This window comes from Hemibagrus wyckioides, linkage group LG16 (assembly GCF_019097595.1).
Source record: "Hemibagrus wyckioides isolate EC202008001 linkage group LG16, SWU_Hwy_1.0, whole genome shotgun sequence".
NCBI lineage: Eukaryota > Metazoa > Chordata > Actinopteri > Siluriformes > Bagridae > Hemibagrus > Hemibagrus wyckioides.
Window position 1 is genome coordinate 7486653 of NC_080725.1, and position 23280 is coordinate 7509932.

The 23280-nt window shown below is 38.2% G+C and overlaps 2 protein-coding genes across 3 annotated transcripts; one reads left to right on the forward strand and one right to left on the reverse strand.

Moving 5' to 3' along the window:
• Positions 1-1407: 1407 nt before the first annotated feature.
• Positions 1408-11634, reverse strand: ripk4 (receptor-interacting serine-threonine kinase 4). The gene is made up of 8 exons (XM_058412719.1): positions 11276-11634; positions 8524-8815; positions 7101-7249; positions 6867-6916; positions 5924-6082; positions 5590-5699; positions 4745-4982; positions 1408-4417 (listed from the first exon to the last, which is right to left on the reverse strand). Exons 1-8 carry the CDS (start codon positions 11455-11457, stop codon positions 3171-3173), a joined length of 2427 nt encoding a protein of 808 aa, XP_058268702.1. The 5' UTR covers positions 11458-11634; the 3' UTR covers positions 1408-3170.
• A 1535-nt stretch (positions 11635-13169) lies between these two features.
• On the forward strand, positions 13170-22757 carry nsun5 (NOP2/Sun RNA methyltransferase 5). 2 transcript variants are annotated; one of them, XM_058412720.1, is made up of 10 exons: positions 13170-13395; positions 13488-13607; positions 16401-16569; positions 16678-16786; positions 16956-17094; positions 17530-17645; positions 17789-17967; positions 21393-21606; positions 22316-22474; positions 22568-22757. In XM_058412720.1, the coding sequence occupies exons 1-10, from the start codon at positions 13303-13305 to the stop codon at positions 22698-22700; spliced, it is 1431 nt and encodes a 476-aa protein (XP_058268703.1). In that variant the 5' UTR covers positions 13170-13302; the 3' UTR covers positions 22701-22757. The 2 variants fall into 2 exon arrangements, with proteins under 2 accessions (XP_058268703.1, XP_058268704.1); XM_058412721.1 differs by having other exon boundaries at positions 13500-13607.
• Positions 22758-23280: the final 523 nt, after the last annotated feature.

Below are 23280 nucleotides of genomic sequence, written 5' to 3' on the forward strand. Positions count from 1 at the left end.
CACATGACAAGTTTGCTTTAAGAAAACATCTGCATGTTGTAGAGCAGACTATTAATCACACCTGTGCTATTTATTCAGAGAAAATTGGCTGTATGAAGAGTTTACTGCCAGTAATTCGAACAATAATAAAATCAGCTGTTCACTATGAAAGGTGGAGATACAGACACCCGATACATTAAAACTTTAAAATACTTTAAAAGTTGAAGAAGTGCTTTTCAAAACAGATTGTCCTAATCGTGACTCACTAATTCTCTGAATCCCAATTTCTCATTCGAGGCCTGGACTAAAAGTGAGTCACCATAGACACTATAGTTTAAATATGCCAGTATGAATTTATTGCCATTTGGGATTATGTTTAGGGTGGATGACTGTTTTTATGGTGATGAATGTCTAAATAGAAATGGTAAGAAGGAAGTAGAATGAAGTAGGAAGGATCAAGGGCAACATGTCCACATTAAATTGTTTGTTAAGTCTGTTAATGAATAACTTTCAGTGAGATCAGCAGTACATTTGTATGCTTGTGTGTATACACTTACATGTACGCTCCAAAGCTAGTTGTAAAATCACTGAGATTGACCATTGTCAACTCCTGAAATGCCCACTGAACCATTGCTAAATATTGCGTGTGTATGTGTTTGTGTGCATACACATGTTATGGCTTGTTCCTTGCGCACCATCTCGGATGTTGTGAGACGAGTTTGGCCAGTTTTTAAGAAAAGACAAAAAGCCTCAGAGATCTTCTTGACTATGTCTAGGAAAAGCTAACAATGCAGATGCCCATGACACATAAGATTATAGATTATATGCAGTGTGTTTACCTTAAATATTTATTAGTCAAAATTCTATTTAGTTGTTAGTTACCATATGTAAAAATGTACTTAATATAAATATTCAAATAAATGCAATTACTGCAAGTACCTCAGAGACACAATGCAAATGGTGTTTACAGTTGACTGACATCACTCACTCACACACATACACACACTTTCATTTAGATTGGGCTATAGAGTGAACCAATGTCACAAGTCTGGAAATGTCATTTAGTGTTTAGTTACTCATAAGGTGTACTCATACACATCATACCTGATTAGGTGCAGGGTGTGTAAGCAGTGTGGTTTAGGAAGGAAGCCATAAAGAAACACCTGGATCTCCAGGCTGGACTGAATATAAAAGCACAAAAAAGTAGCCTGTTCTTATGCAAAAAATAATGCTGCACATTATATAGTTTTTGTTGTTTACTTTAGTACTTACAACTATGACATTTGTAATGTTTGTCACAATTGTACTGTCACAAATTCCACTGTTTGAATGTTGAATTGATTGTTGTTTTATCTGGAATTTTACAAAGATCTTTGAATATTAGCTTTCTAGTTTCTGCAGAGTAAATAAAACATGACATGCATGGATGAACAAACACATATAATACAGATTAGAGCATTTTAAACAATACAACAAATACCAAATTGGAACAAATTGGAACATTTTACATTTTAACCCCCAACATTTAATTGAGTGGATTTCAGAGTAAACAAAGCACACTTCTTAACATCAGAGATTTATGAAGCTGTCATTTAGCTTAGACTAAAGATGCATAAGAAACATACAATGGACATAAATATGGAGGTACGTAGGGAATAGGCTGAACTGTGTTAAGCCCTGAAGGTCACATATGTCTGGAAAACGGTGTGACTGAATTTTTGAGGAGACCATCAGTTTTAGATATGATAACATGAAAGATTACAGACAGGGGCAATACCACCATTTTGGTTTAATTTATATTATTTATTTTGTTGTTAAATTACATGCATCCTTACAAAAATGTTGTGTTCTTTATTCTTAGTTGAGAGTATTAGGGTAAACGGTTGCTTGTTTTCCTACAATTTTCCTATAGTGTAAGAAAACACAGAGATAAACTTTTCATTTAATAAACATGTACTTTAATTGTTCCATCAAAATACAAAAAAAAACAAAAAAACAAAAAAACATAAAACTGTTTAAACACTATAGGTATTTAATTCTGTATATAAAAATATGACAATTTCTTTTTAATCTAATTACAAATAAATGTCAACGCAATGGCTGCTGATCAAAAGACTATTGTCTCATCACTACACAAGTACTTATATATTTGTGTAGTGAGGAGATATATATATATATATATATATTACACACAAGATAAGTATATGCAAGCATATGCATGAATACATGTGTACGCAGTTCACCAGTAAGTAAATTCAGTGGTGTTGAAAAAGAGAATATGAACACCAAGGAAAGTAACATGCTGCAGTTCCTTTTTGAGTTAATTGTGGGTTGTGAAAGCTCTGCTCCTCATGGCGTCAGTGAGGCACCATGCTCTGCTTTCACAAAGTGATGAAAAGATAAGGTGGTCTCAGGAATTGGCCAACAGTCTTGACATGGTGGTATTCAAAATGTACAGTTACCGCCCCCATTTCCACTCCCCACCCACACATCACCTGTGATCCCCCTCAGGCCCTGTTCCCATGGTGGGAGCCAAGTGGTTCTAAATACTCTTCTGGCTGTCATGCGACCAGAGGTATTAAATGGTATAATTAGCCTTGTGGATTTGAAATAGCCTTGAAGCACTGCCAGGATGTAAGCACTGGGGTAACCGAGTACAGGTTCTCATAATCTGACCTCAATTTTAAGCAATGACCTGCCATTTTAATACAAAGGATTTTTCATGTTTAAGGGTACATTTTATTTCCCTGGGGCGTTTTATTTCCCAGGAATGAAAGACAAATACATAACATGGTAAAACATTGCTGAACACTGAACATATAATTGTAAAAAGAATGGCTGCGGCAAAAAAGTCTTGCTGAAGAGGACAAAGCAATAATCAGTCCTGTTTCTCTGTACAGTGCTTGTATATACACAACATCCTTTTTCCTAATCAGGAATATGATTTTTATCACTGCTGGAAAAGTTTTCAAGAGCCCACAAAGTCCATAGAAATAAAAAATATTTGAGAGGTACTTATATTAAAAGGGCCCCAACCAAATAATTACATTATATACACAAATCAGAAATAGATAGAAATAGATAATGTCTGGTAATACAAAAGGGTGTAACAGTCCATAATGCATTGATTTTTTAAACAACATAGCAGCCAGAGACAATATAAAATCTATCAGGTCTCTGTGCTAGTTCTTTTAGTGTGCAGAGGGCAACTGTGTGTCTGCTGAGTCCTGTGTTGAGTTGTTGCCCTTTGGCTCAGTGAGTTTCAGGATTAGTACTTTCCTGTGGAGCCTGTCAACTGATTTATTGTTCAGATTCTTGGGTTCGGGATGCAAAATATCAGCCTCTGAGTTTCCGTGACTCAGCAAGAGACGCGTAATGTCCATGTGTCCACTCCGCAATGCTAGGTGCAATGGTGCTAACCCGTCCTCGTCCTGCACCGTGACTACCTCAGGCCACCTCTCCAGCAGCTCACTGACCACCTGGACATGACCAGCTTCAGCTGCCAGGTGGCATGCAGTGCGCAGGGCACGGTTGGCACTCCGAATATCAGCACCCTCCTCCAGGAGCATTTTTACTGTGGCTAAGTGACCACGCTGAGCTGCCAGGTGCAAGGCAGTGCAGCCCTGTACTGTGCGTCCTTGGATATCAGCACCATGCTTTAGCAGCAGGCGTGCAGTGCTCGTGTGGCCTGTCTCAGCTGCAACGTGCAGTGGCGAGCGTAGGTCTGGGCTGGAGGTCTGTAACACATTGGCACCCAGCTCCACTAGCACACGTGCCACCCTGTATCGGCCTGTCTGAGCTGCCAGGTGAAGTGGTGTGCGGCCATCGGCGGTTGTCGCGTCCACATCAGCACCTGCCTGCTTAGCCAGCAGCTTGGAAATGGTTGAGTGGCCACGCCAGGCTGCCAGATGCAGTGGTGTCCACCCATCCTTGGCAGCGGCATGGGCATCGACAGCGCCTCGACTCAACAGCACACGCAGAACGCCCTCACACCCATGCTGACATGCCACATGCGCGGCTGTACGCCCCTGTGCGTCTGCCTCACTGGCTGATGCCCGTCGCTCCAGAAGCAGGCGTGCCAGAGCCTCGTCACCATTCTGAGCGGCAAAATGCAGGGCTGTGTACTGGTCCTCATCCTTAGCATTCACATCAGTTCCTTTGCGGCTTAGCAAGATCTCAGTGACACCTCGGAAATGCTTTTCTGCAGCCACATGCAGTGGTGTGGCTCCACGCCAATCAGCCATATTGGCACTGCAGTTGTTAAGAAGTAGAAATTTCACAGCCTCCTCATTGCCCAGTGTTGCAGCATAGTGAAGTAGGCCACCGCCACCTTCTAGGCGGAGCTCCACATCCTGTGGCTGTAGGAGCTTCATTAGTTTTGCTGTGTCCTCAGTACGAATGGCTTCACACAGCTTCTTCTTTTGTAGGTCACTTGACTCTGAGTAATTAAAAAAAAATGTAACATTTAATGAAACTGCATTTAAAGCCAATAAGCAACAACAATGAACTGACCTAGGGTTTTTCTGGCCATGTAATATTTCACATTTATTTTTATTTAAGGTTATGGAGGAAGTGATCTATTGGTATAGATATGTATTGTATCAGAGCATACTAATATATCTAAAAGCCAATTTAAATTTACTTCCACTATTATTGTACTATGCAAGGCTGAAACAAATATGACAATAAAAACAACAACAAAAAAGATACAACCATATGGTCATAGTGCATCTTAACACAGACTAAGAGTCATAAATCTTCATACCATTGACTGAATTCTCCCTTTCAAAGGAGAGTGTGATGGAGCCTTGGGATGAGAAGGCAGAATCCACAGAGGAGATTCCTGACAGTCTCTTGCTGGTGTTGTCTTTGCTCTCCAGGCAGTCCTCTTTAACATGGTCAAAGCTGCGAGAAATCCCAGAGTCAATCTGACTCAGCAGCTCAGAAAGGCTGTAGTCCTTCTCCGGTAACATGGCTGACTTTGGTCTCACTGGCTTTTGCTCCTAAAGACAAGAATAAATATAATGTACTGAAATTTACTATCAAAAACTTAATAGTACTTTAACTGAAGTAATACTGCTCCTATAAAATAATTAGTTATACATTTGCATATGGATTTTGAATGTTTATTGTGAAATGTAACATTACAATTTACAGTCAGAGATAAAAATCTAAACAGATTTCACAAATGGTTTTGTAAACTCTTTTTGTAGAGTTTATACTGATAATCTAAAACATTCTGCTCACTCAGGAAATGACTTTGCACATGAACAATGCTGCCCAGTTGGATTCCCTTGCCTTGCTATAATGTCACTAGATGTACGAAACATTCATGGTACGTGCTTAAAGAACATAATAACACATACAGTTGCCCAATAGGTGAGCTGTGATTGTGACAGTCAAATATCCTTAAATGCTCATGAAGATTGTTTTGTTGTCGTCATGTTGCACAATGACACAGATCTTTGCACAGTACCTCATTTAGAGAGTTTTGAGAGACAGCAACATTGAAGAGAAGTATAAGGAATGTAAGACAGAGAAAAATTCAATAAATAGAGCAGATGCCTCAGAAATAGAAAAGCATTTTGGGATTGCTGCATTTGGTGTTACCTGCTCTGAGCTCACTGGAGCTGGACAGGGTGAGGAGTCTGGCTCAGACACTGATCCTCTGGATTCATCATGGGGTTTTGAACACAGCTCCTCTACCTCAGATGTGATCTCTGTAGACAACAAACAACAAACAATCATACATTAAATCATATTACTTAATCTCTACACACACAAACTTACACATTTCAATGTTACTACTGAGTTACTACTTAACTAGTTACCCACTTAACATTGTATTATATATGCACACAGTGTATAAGCCTTCTGGCTTTCGGAAAATATTTTTGTACAATGTAAATATATCCCTGGTGGAACAGTTATTTGTGACATCAACCTTGGAAGCTGGGTCTGGCGTCAGGAGAGCCACTCCAGCATTTCTGCATGAGGGCTATAAAGCCTGAGCACGCCTGAGGTCGACTGCGGGGCACAGCACTCAGGTCTGGACGAACCCCTTTCACCACCTTCACCATGATATGCAGAATGTTGTTCTCCCCTATAAGACACAGCAAAATAAACAAGGTTTCAAATCACTCATCTGGCTTGCTTAGAAACATAGCACTAACCTTGCTTTAAAAATGGGGGCAATCATGGTTTCAGTTTACATGAAAGATATATGATATATACAACACTCTCCCACACGGGGGTGAGGGGATGCATACATGTGGCTAAAATTGAAGATTAACTGTTCTGAATTGAGGCACGAAGAATGAAAAATAGATTGTGGAAGGGTTGAAGATGTCCTTTATATTCCTAAGTCCTTGTATCAACAGACAAAAAGTTACTGCTTTTTTTTTTCCAGAAGACTTTTGTTCACACATACTCTCCTGTGCCAACCAGTGACAGAGAACAAACACAGACAGCTATTTTGGACTTCAGCAATTTCAACAGTCATTATTACCAAATGACAGTTACTAAAACCACAATGCCTCCAAGATGTGATTTTGTATTCTTGTCATGCAAAATTCTATACTGTATATGACAGAACTTATTGACAGAAGAGAAAAAAAACAACCAAACAACAAAAAGAACAATTCTGCAATGCTATTAAAAGATGACCTTGGAAATTAAAAATTAACTTAACACAACATTTTATGTATACTGTAGAGCATGTAGAGATGACTGACCTCAAACATTTTACTGTAAATATCCCACAGACCAAGTAGTTCTAACACCAACAGGCTAATCAGTAGAGCTAATTATCACAAAATCAAATTAGGAAATGGGTCATGCCTGAAACTTGACTCACTGACAAAAAGAATCATTGTTCTCTGTCTTACCTTGATATGGCTTTTTCTGTGTGAGAATTCCCCAGATAACAATCGAGAAGCTGCATAAAGAATGTACAGGTAGGCTGAGTGTTAAAATGCCTCATATAAAAAACACAGGACAAACACTGAAGTCATTTCATAGTATGTTAAATTTTGCAATGTATCTACAGAAGTGTTTGAAAGAAGATCATGTGATTCTAGAACTTTCAAACTTATTAATAATGCCAAACCACAGAAGCTGACCTGTACACATCATGTTTGGTATCAGAGATCCTTTCCTTCTCTATGATCCTTTCAGGAGGCAGGTAGGCAATAGTGCCACAAAATCCATCACGACTGATGTCGTCGTTCCTGGCAAAGCCATTCCACCTAGCCAAGCCAAAGTCTGAGATCTAAAAATGAAACAAACAAAGATAAGTGTGAAACATCAAAGCTGTCTGTTCAGATTGTTTTCCACCATACACTTTAAAACAATTAGGAAGTGAATGTGATCCTCCACCAAAAACTGACTAGGACACCAAGCTGACTAGGAACCAATTAGTGATGATATTTGACATGCACAAGCCTAACCATTATAACATTTTGGTTTTTCTTACATTTGTAAAATACATAAAATAATATTGGTATAGCAGACTATGTATTGGAACTGAATCCTGCTTTATTTTTGTTTAAATAAAAATCCCTTTAACACAGCAAAGAATGATCAAAAACAGAACAATGGCCTCCAAGGGGGCTGCTGACAAACTGTTGTACCTCTAAGTAGTCATATGTTATTTTGCCAATTTACCATGTCTGCTTTTTCAGACATAATAAGTAAAAAAAATGTGGTTAATGTTTCAAAATAATAGATGTTAAGAACACATCTACATTATTAAAATTAAGTATGTGCTGATCAATCACAATTCATGGCCATCCTGTGACCACTTAATGAGTTTGCTGTAATGTAATCAGAAAGCTACCGAATGATTTGTACTTGCAGTCCAGTGAAAACTGTGGTGAAAGGTTGTATTGGGGAGGGCACAGTGGTATTATCCACAAAGGGGACACTGTAGGTTACAAGTTGCTGTGCCTTTGGCTCACCCTGAGAGGTGGGAAGGCCCGGTTGACTAAGTGTGTGTGGACTTGTACAGGTGTGTGCCTGCTGCGTATTAAAGCCGCTTAGCCAACTTGTTCAGGCTGGCCCGCGATGGATGTATTTACATCCATTCTATTCAATCCAGAGAAGTAATTTCCCACCCATCCTCCCACTCCATGCTTACTCATCCATAGGGAGGACGGGTAAATATGGGATAATGGCTGGGAAAGCATTTTTGCCATTGGGGAATCACATAGAACTGAAGGTTTAAAGCCATTAAGGAAAACACCAGCAATTCCCATTTCCAAGCTGCACTTCCAATTGACCTAACAAACTCCAATTAAACATCTAACAAACTCCTAGGTCCAAGAAATTAATGTGCATAATCCAAACCCATATAATAAATCATAACTGGAAAAGATGTTTAATAGTCCACGAAAACAGCATATATGGTAGGTATATGGTAAATTGCTAGAAATTATTGACATTTTTAGCATACAGCTTCACAGACTAAGAAGCAGTTTATCAGCTCAAGTTATTAGAGCTACTTGTATGGTTATTAAGAACTACTCCATGAGACATAACACATACCTTGACATGGTGGTGGGCATCCAGCAGTATGTTTGCAGGCTTTAGGTCCAGATGTAGCAACGGTGGGTTCATGCAGTGCAGGAAGTTCATGCCCACTGCTGTCTCATGGATAATACGGAAACGAAGCACCCATGGCAGTGGCTCAGCAGCCAACAGTGTCTCCAGAGAGCCTGTCTCCATGTATTCCATCACCAGGCCCAATGGGTCACTGCAGATGCCATATACGGGCAAGATGTAGCGGAACTTTGCTGCCTCCATTTTATTGGCCTCTTCAAGGAGCTCGGCACGCTCTCTTTATACAGAAGGTAAAAAAAATCAAATCAAATTCATGATTAATTAGTTCAATATTACTGATTTGATCAGAAGGATCAAGCAAATCCTAAGACCTTCAGAGGAAAACTAGATCACTCAAATAGTCACCTGAACAAAGTAAAAAAAAAAATTGTGTGTGTATATATATATACACAAAATATATATATATATTTTTACTTTGTTCAGGTGACTATATATACATATAAACACACATATAAAGAGAGAGAGAAAGAGAGTGAATAAGTATAGATTGAATACTTGTACTAATCCTTGATATAATTTAACACATTATTGCTGTGCTTGCATGTGTGATTGCATGACTGGTGTGATCTCAGCTGACTAAAGACTCAGAAAAGCTGATTTTAAATGTCAGTGCATATAAATTAATGGCTAATTTGAATGGCAGACATATTAAGCCTAAAGGGTGGTAAATCTCTAAACAATGTAACTGTGAGGAATTTATGATATACCAGTGTAAATGACTGCTGCTTGTCATGCATCACTTTGTAATCCTGGATTTAATGGCATAACAGAGGAGGAATGCCATCATCTATAACTCTAAATTAAATAGTGTGAGCAGGTGAGATATTCCTTGAGAAGCCTGCACAAACCTTAAGAGACCTTGACACATATGCTATAAGGAGCACGAGAGAGAAAACTGTCAGAATGAATCTGGTTTAATTCTGATAGTCACATCAACTTTATTACAATTTATTCAAACAATAGACCCATCAGATGGGTTCCTTTAGGGTACTATAATTATATTACATTGTAGCATTTTCAGGAAATGCTCACATACTGATACACTATCTGATCCAGACAAAGATATATGACATACAATGAAAATTAAATCAATTTAAGAGATTACAATTCCCTGATGGAAAACATGACTCACCACTGTTAAGGGCTAATCCTTAATCAAATGCTGTATGATCAATTCATATCAATCTATCACTTTATGTGATCTAAACATAACCAATGCCAACGAAGAAGTTAAAATGTAGTGGCAAGCACAGGGGTTTAATCAGGTAAAATACTTTACATTCATGCAACTAACCAAATCTCATGTCAACGCTTTAAGACAAGATCCCGTATTAGGTTCTTTAAGCAAAAAGAAAGCCCTTTGTTGGTGACAAAAAGGGGATGGTGAAGAGAAAAGGGGGACAGGGTGAATAGGAAGGACAGGAAAAGAGAGAGGTGTACTCTGCTTCTCTAATCTCTCGCTTCAATCACTTACGATCAGACAAAAGCTCCTCTAAAAAGAAGGCCCGGTGCAACCGGTTTTTCAGCTGCACACATTATTACTATAAACACAGGCCAGTCTGAGCTAATGGAGGACAAAGCTCGCTTTTGCATTTATGGCTTGGTCGAAGGAAAGGTACAACTGGAGTAAAGTGCAGATGTTATGCACTGATAGTATGCTTGGCCTGTGCTGAACACTTGCAGGACTAACATTCTTCTATCAACAACTGATCTTTTACACACAGAAGTAAGGAAATGACTTAAGACACTTTACTTAGAGTGCTCACAACACAAACATTTGATTGTCACATTATCCCTGGTCACACAATGTAATATTTTTATTTTGCTCCTTAAACACAAGGTAGTATATCATCAGTATGATATTTAACCCGGATCTCTTTATGCGGCCAAAGGTGCAACTTGAATGAATACAATTTACATTCAATCTGTACTTCAATCTGCTGTGGTGTCTTTTCCTGTATGCTATAACATATACTAGCTCATTCCAAAGTAAATGTTAAACATGGTTAGCTTCAATTAATTGTCAGAATAGAACCAGTTGTTGACATATGAATGTCTTCTTCATGCATAACTAAGGCTTGTAGCTGTTTGTATAGAGGCCATCAAACACAGTATGAATATAGTCTGTGACAAATTACTAGGAAATAAAACATCAGTGAAATAGTAGGGATTATCTTTTTCTGACTGATGGTAGTTTGAGCGCAATATGTATGAAGGCAGGTGGGAGCATAGTCATGCCCCAAGGCAATAAAATACATAATCAAATCTATGACACAAAAAAGAGAATGGGAAGTTAATTATATTAAGTTTCCCAAATCTGTATTTCAGATGATAAATAATTAGAAAGTACTGAACATCATTTGTATTAATCAGAAAAGCCCTAGAGTAAGGATCCAGGTGTAATTTAGAGGTCGGTTGTAAAATTCACCAAGTGTACAAATTATTTTATCACAAAAAAAATGGTGTGTGATACAGTCAATTGATTTCGATAATCATCTGACCCAAAAGACTGACTTTTCTAGTGGTAAACTTCCATATCACAAAAACAAACTCAAATCACCCTTCAGAAAAAAAGGATTATAAAACAGATGCTGAGCCTTCTTAATTTCTTTCTCGCACAAACATAAACACAGACACAAAGGCATAAACAATACAAATATGAAAGAAGTTCACTCACTTTTCATCCACATGAAGACTGGGAGGACACTTAATAGCCAGCCATGTTTTCCACTGTACGTGCCGCACTTTGTACACTTGTCCAAATCCACCGGAACCTATCTTCTCCCAATTCCCAAACTCGGACGAGTCAAATGTTTTCAGCAACCCCATAACTCCTGGGGAGTTCTCTTGGACATCCATCTTGAAAACCTTTTAAATGTTAATGCTCCTTTTTCTTTCTTCTTTACATAAAGACTGTAACTGACTCACACACCTGAATGTTTCCGTGTTTTTTTTCTCTTTCTGTTCACACACAACTTCTGTCTGGCCCTTCCCTCAGTTCAGGTGAAGGGTGGGTGGGACTTCAACTGGTGACATCACTTCCTGTGCCAAACAACATGAAGCAACACCAGTTCAAGGAATGCTAGCCTTTAGCCGACATGGAACGTTCCATGCAACCCTCATTTATCCAGTGTTCAAATACACATCAGCAGATTTCTGAATAAAAATAAAAAGAAGCAAATGAAATGTCATATGGAAATTATATGATGACACCTTACAGAACTAGTGAGCAAAATCCTGTCTGTGTTTCCCTGAGGGAAAGCTGAAGAATGTTTGCTAACATCACCCAACAAGTCTTGTTACATGATCCATCCAAGATGACCCTGGTGTGGAATCTGCGAAGTCATCTCTAAAACACAGCAACCTATTCATGACAGCAGTTTACGTTACCTCCTGCCCTTGTTCAACTATTTTATGTAGCATAGGGTTATATCATCAACTAGCTGCCTGGCAAAGAAAGTAGCTGTCTAACAGTAACTTTTGATGAACATCTTGTAAGCATCAATAATGAATCTCAGATAATGCTTCAGGGGAAAAAAAGTCTTAAAAAATTTGTATTATCACCATGACACAACACTGGATTTGTTTAAATGGTCTGTGATCCAACCATCTATATAATGGTGATACTTTCAAATAAACCCATGAAAAAAAATCTTTTAATTTCCTATTTCTATTAAGCTTTCTATTAAGATTAGTCTGTTCCTACACTAAATTCATTCAGAAACTACAATTAGACACCAGAATGGTCCACTAACCAGGTCATCGATTTTCACCTCAGTCCCAGACTTTATTAGTGTATTACATTTAGTGTTAAAGAGCTGCAGTTAATTGCAAAAGTTGCATTCCTATTAATTTGGTATAAAATAATAATAATAAAAAAAGATCCCTTTATTGGACAATTTATGTCAGAAGCTATCTGTTTGTAAAGCTGTCTAATTACTTAAAACAACATGTCTTAATTTATGTTTGTTTTTTTCCCCATTTAAAAACAAACAGTGAGTATCAACTAAATCAGAAGATGTAAATCAGGAAATACTGACCTTTCAGAGAGCTGAAGAAGGGAATAAAACGACAACAGTGTATTTAGGGACACCTGAAAAACACAAACAAACAAAAACATCCACTTCAAGTTGGCATCCGTTTCTCTTTCAGGTCAGGGGCATGAATATTACTCGAGGGTGTGGCTCTCATTTGCAGCTGTTTCTTATGTGATAGCCCACTCCTCTCGTGAGGTGAGGTGTGAAGATTCACTTGTCACCTGTTTCAGTGTGAAAGAGGAGTCTGACCCAGAAACTCTCAGTATCTGTCACAGACTTAGCCTACTTATGAAGATCAGCAAAAATTCAGCAGTATCAATCAGTTCAAACATATCAGACTAAATGCTCGCGCACTGGTACTTCAAAAGCTGAAACACTCCATCTGTGTGGTGTTTTGATGCACACGTGTCATGCGATAGCCTCACGAGTGTCCAGTTTATTAAATGACAGTGCGCACGTTTACGTGCGTGTATCCCTCCCTACTGGATTGTAGAAGCTATTGCACAATTGCAGTAACGCAAGATGATTTGCGGCTGCCGAAAAGCGAGTCGTTGCATGGTTGCAACTTGGCCCAGAAGCGTGACTTTCTGCTGTAAAGCATCACGTAAGATAATACGAGCGCTAAAGGTTGACCTAGATATTCACGATTATTGTGCTGATTTAAAGCATGGCACTTTATATGAAAGCAGCAGAGATTCTCGATAAAGTGGAGCAAAAGAAGGGAGCTGTGAAAACTCTGGTCTATGATAGTAAATTCCAGGTAATCCTATATAAAGGCATTAAAGAACAGTTGACGGGACTTTCCCGTCATTAAGTATGAAGTATGAGCTGATATGTTTGATTTTGTTTCAGAATATAAAGCAGCTTTTTGCCCTCGTGTGTGAAACTCAGAAATATTCAGCAGTGCTTCAGGAGATTATCGAGAACACCAGGCTTCTGAAAGAAACCAAGCTCCGACATAATTTAGCAAAGGTAACATTTTATTACATATTTCATGTCTTTTAAACGTTGCATCTCTGAAATAAATCATCAGATAGGTAGGTTCTGCTCTGATGACCCTCTTAGTCTCCAGACCTCATATGAAGAAGGCTTGTGTGACATCTATTCAATTCAATTCAATTCAGTTTTATTTGTATAGCGCTTTTAGCAAAGAGCATTGTCTCAAAGCAGCTTTACATGAGAAACAACATAAGAAAACAACAAACATATAAACAGACACAGTCCTAGATGTTATCCCAAGTGAGTAAGCCTGAGGTGACTGTGGCAAGGAAAAACTCCCTTAGATATGAGGAAGAAACCTTGAGAGGAACCAGACTCAAAAGGGAACCCATCCTCATTTGGGTGACAGCTGAGTGCATTAATGGCTGTTATTGAAGGATACACCTGGTGGACACTTTGCTCTAAATATCAGGTGGTTATCAGGTGGTGCATCAGTCCCCTGTTGATTATATACACAGATCACTCAGTAGCCTCTCTACTGGTGGTGGTTGCATCATGATCTCAACATCTTGCTAACACCTTTAGTACATGAAGTTTGCAAAAGGCTAACAAATATTAATGTAGCGATCTGACCTTTTTTTTTTTTTTTTAACACATTGCTGTGTATAGAAAATAAAGTTGATTAAAAAAACAAAACAATTTATGCTCTCTTACACTTTCTTAACATTTTCTTGGCTTCAACCTGAAATGATATTACACAGCAGGTGTTATTGGCCAGTGTTATTGTACTGCTCAAGGCGTCCAGTTCATAACAAGTATTTTTAGGAGGTCATAGAAAGATCAGTATTGTAAACACAAACTTAGAACTTGCTCGCCTATTTTTAATTATAATGTTTAGAATGTAAGAAAATCAACAGTTTTACACGACTAGTGTTTTTGAAAAATGAATATATATATGTAGAATGTGTATGTATATATATATATATATATATATATATATATATATATATATATATATATATATATATATATATATATATATATATATATATATAATATACACCCCTATTTTACTATATCTAGTATTGTGCTGTGTGGGATTAAAAGCTAGTTGTTGTTTTCACAAATTAGTACTAGATTTTGTTATAAACATAAGTCAAAGCACCAACAATCACTTTTCTTGACTCTGGCAACATTTAATATCATCAAATTGATATGTGTGAATCTGTGAAAAGGAAACTTGGTGATTCACACAAAACAGGAGACAGATGTTGCTTTATCTATTGGTGTACTCCTGGAAAACTGAGTTTGCTAGAGCGAAAGTGCCACCGTTATTTGGATTAAGGGGATTAATTGGAACAGGAAGTGTTGCATCTTGCACAGGAACCAGCAACTGAAGCAACATCTGAACAGTTTGGTGTCGCACTTTACATGGCTAAGCAAGGAACATCATTTCTGTATCAGAAGAGTATATTAGCAAAACCGGATTCTAAAAACGAGAGTGGTGAAGTCGAACAAAGCAGCATCACAGAGGAAGCAGAGGATGTCAATACAGATCAACAGTGAAGTCCTGTAAGATATTAATGTAAAGTTTGGAAATTATGTACAGCAGTCCCATTTAAATAAGCTTGAATCTGTAAGACTTCACTTGTTAAATTTGGGTACACTTTATGGCCAAACGAAATGTGGACCCCTGGCCAGCACAGCCATATGAATTTGGGAATATCCCATTCTAAATTCATGGGGATCCTTTGCTGTTATAATAACGTCCACTCTTTTGGGAAAGCTTTCTACTAGATTTTGGAGTGCGTCTGTGGGGATTTGTGCTCATTCAGTGACAAGCGCATTAGTGAGCGAGAAGATCTGGTTTGGATTCAGCATATCTGTTAAATGTCTTCAGTTTGAGGTCAGGGCTCTGTGCAGGCCAGTTCTCACACCAGCTTTGGCAAACCATGTCTCTATGGACCTTACTTTGTGCACAGGGGCATTGTCATGTTGAAAACTGTTGTGTTTTGGCGCCTTAGGTCCAGTATATGCTAAAGTTCTAGAACATTCTGTGCATACAGAAATTATGGGTTTTTAAGTTTGGGGAATAACCACATTTGGGTATGATGGTCAGACATCCTCATACATTTGGCCATATAGTGTATATAGTATAGGGATGTGTTTTTAATTTCTCCAAAATACCTAGTCACTTTTATTAAAATGGATGATGTTCTTAAATTTTCAACTGTATAAGTATAATCTCCAGCAAGTTTATGTATGTGTTTATATGCCTAAAATACTGAACTTTCGGTGAGCTTCTGAACAGTACTTTAAAATAAATATTTAATACAAACATTTAATTTTTTTTGTCCATTTTGATGGGTCCAAATTTTCAGATAGTGATACAAATACAGTTTTGATATTATCTGTTATCTCTGAGAAGTACCTCAACACTGAGCAGAAAAGTTTATAAGAGCAAAGAATCATTCAAATAAAAGCCAACCAAAAGTGAAAAAGCTTTATTTGTGCAATGTGACATACTTCTAATATAAAACCAGGTATATTTTTTGAAGTATCCCGTATCAGTGCAACAGTACTTGTTTGAAGCAATTAGAAGACAGTGATGGAACCAACAATATAGAATTTGGTTGAGTTTGACCTGGAACTATCATCATTATGCTAATAATTGTGTGATAAAACTTGATGTAATTGTTTTATGTAATACAATGTGTGAGCTATCACAGGTTGTAGGAGACATATTCATTATTTTAGAATTGAACCCTACTATGAAATAATTTTCCATTCCCTGTGATTTATCTGTCATCTCTTTGTAACTATCAGGTTCTGGTTTATGATTTGCTCATTGGTCAAGGCTTAAAATGTGGTGGAAGCTGGAAGGCAATGATGTTGAAGCATCACTCCAGACTACAAGCTGCTTTGGCTCGAATTAAAGTCAAACGGAAAGTCAGTCGAAATCAGGACCTGCTACCTCACAGTGTACAGCACAACGGTATGCCATGTTCAGTCATAACTAGCAAGAGCTTATCACTCTGTCCTTGATAAATCAAACATAGCCAGTTGTGTATTTTGATGTCTTATTCTGATGTTTAATATGTAGGTCCAGATATTCCACGTTATGTACGTGTTAACACATTGAAAACAACGGTGGAGGATGTCATTGACTACCTGAAGAGAGAGGGATATTCATATCAAGGAACAGCAAGCCATTAAGTTGAAACTTATTTTCTTTTCCATGAACCTACTGTACATTTTATACTTTTGAATTAATATTAAGCAAATTAGAAAAAAAATGTCCCCTAGTTATTACTGAGTTGGGAAAAACAGGTTTGTACTTGTATTTGTTTGTGTGTGATTTTCTTTCTTATTTTTCTTTAGGATTGAGGATTTATGCTCTGTCTCTGGAAAGACTTTTATGAGTGATCTTCACCTCCGAGATCTTCTGGTTTTCAGTGCGAAAATGGACTTCCATGATCATTTCCTGTATAAAGCAGGACATATTATCTTGCAAGACAAGGTGAGATTGTTTTTTCATTCACTTACAGCACTTGGGGTGTAACACATCATAACAAATCTGTAATAATCATAAAACAAAATAATGTTTATTTCTGTTCATATTTACAACATTGTAAGCTTTCCAGAGAAGTGTCTGTTAAGTGTCTGTAAAACTCTGTAAAGTCTGTAAAATTTAGGTCCCATTCATACTGGATAAAATTATACTGATCTCAGTATAACTAATAGAAACATCCTGGAAAATTATAAATTAACGCACTGCTTGCTCTCCTGATATCTGATATCTTTAAACTGAGTACTCAAACCTGTTAAGGTAGCATGTGTATATAGGTGTTTTACAGTAGCTTCCAGACAAGCAGCTGAAGAAAAAGAATCTGTAGAAATTGATTAAAAGGTTATGCTGTTTTTTGTGCTTTTAAAAATGTTTGCTTTATTTTAGGCTAGTTGTCTCCCTGCATATCTCCTGGATCCCCCAGTTGGAGGCCATGTGATCGATGCTTGTGCAGCTCCTGGGAATAAGACCAGCCATCTGGCAGCCGTCATGAAAAATAAAGGGTATAGCTGTGTGTTTTAGTTCTAATTGTTCTCTGGACATGTTATATACTACATTTATGAAGGTTTATATTCTAACATGAGGCAATATAGAGATCTATTCTTGTCATGATCTATTATTCTTGTCATTTACTATATACATTTAGCACACTGTTTGCCTTCGACCTTGATGCAAAGCGACTCTCCACCATGAGCACTCTCCTCCTTCGTGCAGGAGTCACATGTCATCATTTGGCCAATGAGGATTTTCTTAAGGTGGATCCACTTTCCCCAGCATACAAGGATGTCAAGCACATCCTTCTTGATCCTTCATGCAGTGGTTCAGGTAAAGCTTAAGGCTTTTCTAGTATTTGTATCTCGACTGATTCAAGCATTTGTATTGATTTTATAAAGTTTTAAAGTTTTTAAATATTTTAAAAGTTTGGCAGGAAATCAAATGATCTCATTTCTTTTTTGTAGTAAATCATACAGTTTTGCAGTAGAAGCTAATTCATAATGAAAGATCCTGAAAACTAATTTGTTCTCACAGATTGTAAAGTTATTGCCACTTCAGTGCCGAATGAAATGAGCATAACTTATACACTGAAAATGTTTGCATTTTGTAATTGCATGCATACAGTGGATATGAAAAGTCAACCCACCCCTGTTAAAAAATAAAGTTGGATTAATAATTTCTGATATTTTTTCCACCTTTATTATGATGTAACAGCCAATAAAATTCAAGAGAAAAACAATTAAAATTATTTAAGGAAAGAGGAAAAAAAAAAAAAAAAAAAACCCTTATTGCACAGAGTTCACAACCATTAACTAATACTTTGTTAAAACATCTTTTGTTTGTAATACAGCACTCAGCTTTTTGGGTGAGAGTCTACCAACGTGACACATGTTTGTCAAGTTGATGCTTGATTTGATAATTTTATTCCACAAAAATGCTCCAGATCTATCCACTTTTGAGGGGCTCCTCAGTCCCAGCAGAAGAGAAGCAGTACATTTGCCTGATGCTTTAATGGCAGCCTCCTTGTTAAGTTTTCATCTTGCCCTTTTATCAAATTTGAAGGGATCTCTTATTCTTGGCCATGTTACTGTGATGCTTTTTTCCCCACAAGTTTTAGAAATTCTTTTGTAACCCTCTCTTCAGCTATAGCTTTAGTCACTGTAATCCCATATATTCTTTGTAGACTTTTTGCAGATCATGGCTTTATCTGTCAGAAATTATAAAGGAAATGAAGAATATCCTGCAGAAACAGCACCATTTATTAGCTGACTTGTTTGAGTTGTAATGTGATTGGTTAAATGAGACCCAGTAATGGTTGTGAAAGATCTGACATGATTTATTTTAGTGTTTAATCTAAAATACTTCTTAGAACACTATATAACAATTACAGTGAAACCTTGACTTATGAGTGAATCAACTTACAAGTTTTCCGAGATACGAGCCGTCACTCGGTCGATTTTTTGCTTTAAGATACGAGCCGAGATCTGAGTTACGAGCGAGCGAGCTTACGCCACCCATCACTGGGTAGCCCAGCGAGCGTTTAGTTCACGTGGTTATCTTGCCGTGAAAGCATCTATGTTGTAAATTTCTTAGTTTTAACCATGGGTCCTAAGAAAGTGAGTGCCAAGATCAGTGCTGAGAAAAAGAAAAGGATGATGTCCTTGGATATAAAGCACAAAATTATCGAATAACATGAGCAAGGTGTGCGTGTTGTCGACTTGGCGAAGCAGTACGATCGTAGTACTTCTACGATATGTACGATTTTGAAGCAGAAGGAGTCAATAAAGGCTATAACGCCAGCCAAGGGCGTTAAGGTTATTTCAAAGCTCCGGACCTCTGTCCATGAAGAGATGGAAAAGTTGTTGTTGGTGTGGTTGACGGAGAAGCAGCTTGCAGGAGATACCGTGACCGAGAGCATCATCTGTGAGAAGGCACGAGACATTTACGGGGATTTGGTGCAGCAGACGGTGGCATCGGAAGAGTCATTCAAAACCAGTCGGGGATGGTTTGATAATTTTAAAAAGAGGACTGGCATTCACTCCGTCATCAGGCATGGTGAGGCAGCAAGCTCGGATGTAAAGGCAGCTGAGGATTTTATAATAATTTTTGCCAAACTGATGACGATGACGAGACAGGGCTCTTCAGGAAAAAGATGCCGAGGAGGACGTATATAACAGCAGAGGAGAAGAGCATGCCTGGCCACAAACCTATGAAGGATAGGTTAACCTTTGCACTGTGTGCGAATGCGAGTGGTGACTGCAAGATTATGCCGCTACTCGTATATCACTCTGAAAACCCCAGAGCCAAGTCTCATAAGATACTTAAAGAAAAACTGCAGGTTATGTGGAGGGCAAACCCAAAGGCGTGGGTCACCAGGGAGTTCTTTGTGCAGTGGGTAAACCTGGTCTTTGGTCCTGCCGTCAAGAAGTACCTTTTGGAAAATAACCTACCCCTGCAAGCCCTTCTCGTCCTTGATAATGCTCCCGCACACCCACCAAACCTTGCGGCGACATCCTTGAAGAATTTAAGTTTATTAAGGTCCTCTACCTTCCAGCCAACACCACCCCAATCCTGCAGCCCATGGACCAGCAGGTGATTTCAGATTTCAAAAAGCTCTTCACCAAGCACCTGTTCCGGCGCTGCTTTGAGGTTACGGAGAGCACAAACCTCACCCTTCGAGAGTTCTGGAAGGATCACTACAATATCGTGACCTGCCTCAGAATTATCGACATGGCCTGGCAGGGTGTTACAAGGAGGACCTTAAACTCTGCATGGAAGAAGCTGTGGCCTGAGGTTGTGTCCGAAAGGGATTTCGAAGGATTCGAACCTGAAGTGTTAGTGGTGGAAGAGATTGTGTCCCTCGGAAAGGCGATGGGCCTGGAAGTGAATGAAGAAGACATTAACGACCTCGTCGAGAAGCACAACGAGGAACTGACAACAGAGGAATTAAAGGAGCTACAGCAGCAGCAGCATGCGGAGCTTTTGCAGGAAATTAACGTGGAGGAGCCAGAGGCGCAGGAGGTTATTCCTACAAGTGAGATTAAGGAAATTTTGGGAATGTGGGAGAAAATTTCAGAGTTTATTGAAAAGAAACACCCTGAAAAAGTTGCAACAGGTCATGCATTGGCGCCGTGTAACGTCACTTGCCTCACTCATTTCCGAAACATTTTGAGAGGGAGGACGAAACAAACCTCCTTGGACAGGTTTTTATTGAAACACCCTGCAAGTGAGAGCGAGGTAAAAAAGGGGCAAAAGTCAGTGAAGAAGAAGAATATTAAGTAAAATTTAGCAATAAATTGTAGCATGTATAGCGAGTAAGTAAAGTTAAGCGATAGAGCAGGAATTGGAAAAACTCCGCGAATCTCCTCCACCTCCGCCAGCATATTCGTCTGATGTTCAACGTAAATACTGTACACTTAATAAAACCAGTTCATTTCTTTAGATTCTCTTTTATTATGTATAATTTTTTTTTTTTTATACATTATTTGTTATTTATAAAGTACATTAAAAACACGTAACAAAAAAAATTGGTGTGGTTTTTTGGGGGGCTGGAATGGATTAATAGCATTTCAATTCATTTTAATGGAGAAATTTAATTTGATATACGAGCAAATTGAGTTACGAGCTTGGTGACAGAACGAATTAAACTCGTAAGTCATGGTATTACTGTATTCTTGATACCAAGGCTCTTCAGCAGCAGAGTAAAGGATTATTAAAGATGTTTTTGGCCAGTCATTTTTTTTTTGTCTTTGCAGGAATGGTGTGTCTGCATGATGGTGGGTCAGAGGAACAGGAACCGGAGCAGGATCCTGAGCGTCTAAAGGCTTTAGCTGCATTTCAGCTGCACTGCCTGAACCATGCACTGAAATTCCCAAACCTCCAGCGGCTCGTCTACTCCACCTGCTCCATCCATCCGCAGGAGAATGAGGAAGTTGTGTCTCTTTGTCTTGAGCAAAATCCTGATTTTAGGTAAACCAAACATACAAATGTTTGTAAAGGTTTTCAGTCAACTGGGGTATTCTAAATGATGCATCAGGGAATCACTGAAGTATTGAAGTTATTGTAAAATAATATAGAATTTGTCACTGAAGCTACATTTCTAATGTAGAGTCAAACATTAATCTCACCACAATAGGTCCATTCTACACATGTACAGTGATGTGAACAGTTAGTGTTCCTTTGCCCGTTGTGCTGGTTTATAGAAAATACGTACCAAAAAATTACATGAATTACATTGACTCAGTAGCTCAGATGGCTGTTAGCATCTCTCCTGTTTTGGGTGCCTGATAATATGGAAGACTTGTACATACAAAGCATTGTACAGGTTTATTGGAGGCTTTTTGAAAGTGCTATTCAGCTAATGTGCTGTACATTTTTTCCCCATCATTGTCTACCAACAACTAAACAGTAAGTACTGAAGGGCCATTTATTTAAAAGTTTCATACTAACGGTCCATGATACACATTTGCAACAGGGAGTAACTAAGTTACTTCCAAACAAGCCGAAAAATCATCTCCCTTTCACAAGTGTCTTCTATTTAGTTTTTTAAGCTTGTCCAGCCTTGATGCAAGGAATATTTGGTGTCTCTTTCATCTTAAATGTTTTTTAAAAAGTAACATAATCTTATGACTACTTCTATATGAAACATACAGTTAAAGTGAGTGTGTTTCTTTTATAGACTAATTCATCTTCTTCCTGAGTGGCCTGAGCGGGGTCGAGACCCACTGACACAGTGTCTTCGAGCCAGCACTACAAAAACCTTCACGCATGGTTTCTTTGTAGCCATGCTAGAAAGACAGGCTACTCCAACTGAGTACAGTGAAAGTTCTCATAAACAGTGAGTCAGATGTTTTAAACACTTCTGATTTTTTTTTTTTTTTTACACATGCGTTTAATGAAATGAATCTGACAGCTGTAACTGTCATCACAGGCCTCCCTCCATTAGTGAGCCTTCTGTTGGTGAAGAGGAACAAATGGAGGTGTCTGTGGATGAAGAACATCAAGCTCCTGCAGCAAAGAAAAGGAGAAGGAATAGAAAGAAACCCAAAAAGCAGACATCCTAAAATTGTCATTTATAACTATGAAATGTTTTATAAAACAAGTACAATGCTGAATTTTTATTTGTTGAATATTGGAGATTTTTAAGTCTTACGGAGCAATTGTCTTGAACATTAAAAGAACTCATTAAAAAAAGGCTTTGTGGGGGCATCTTAGACTGCATTTGACATCTTTATGTGCATCCTGGTCATAAGTCAAACAAAACTATCCCAAGTCTCCATAACGGGCCACATCAACAAACAGCAATCCAGACAAATGCATATATATTTTTTCTACATTTTTATTGAAAACCAGCACATACCACCAGAACAGACACACATTTATTTTAAAATGCTTCTCCAAGTCACTCACACACCTTCACACACACTTTTCCAGGCATTAACTTTACATACACCCATGCGCTACACACTACAGTTGGAAAACACGCAATACAGCATCTTATCACATACATACATAGTGAGAAATCCAGCTCTCAGTATACCTCATTTGCTCACAGTCTACTTATGTGCCATGTTCAGATTGTTTGATAGGGCTCCTTAATGTAAAACCTGGTCCCTGGCTGTTTTCCCACTCAGTAAGTATTAA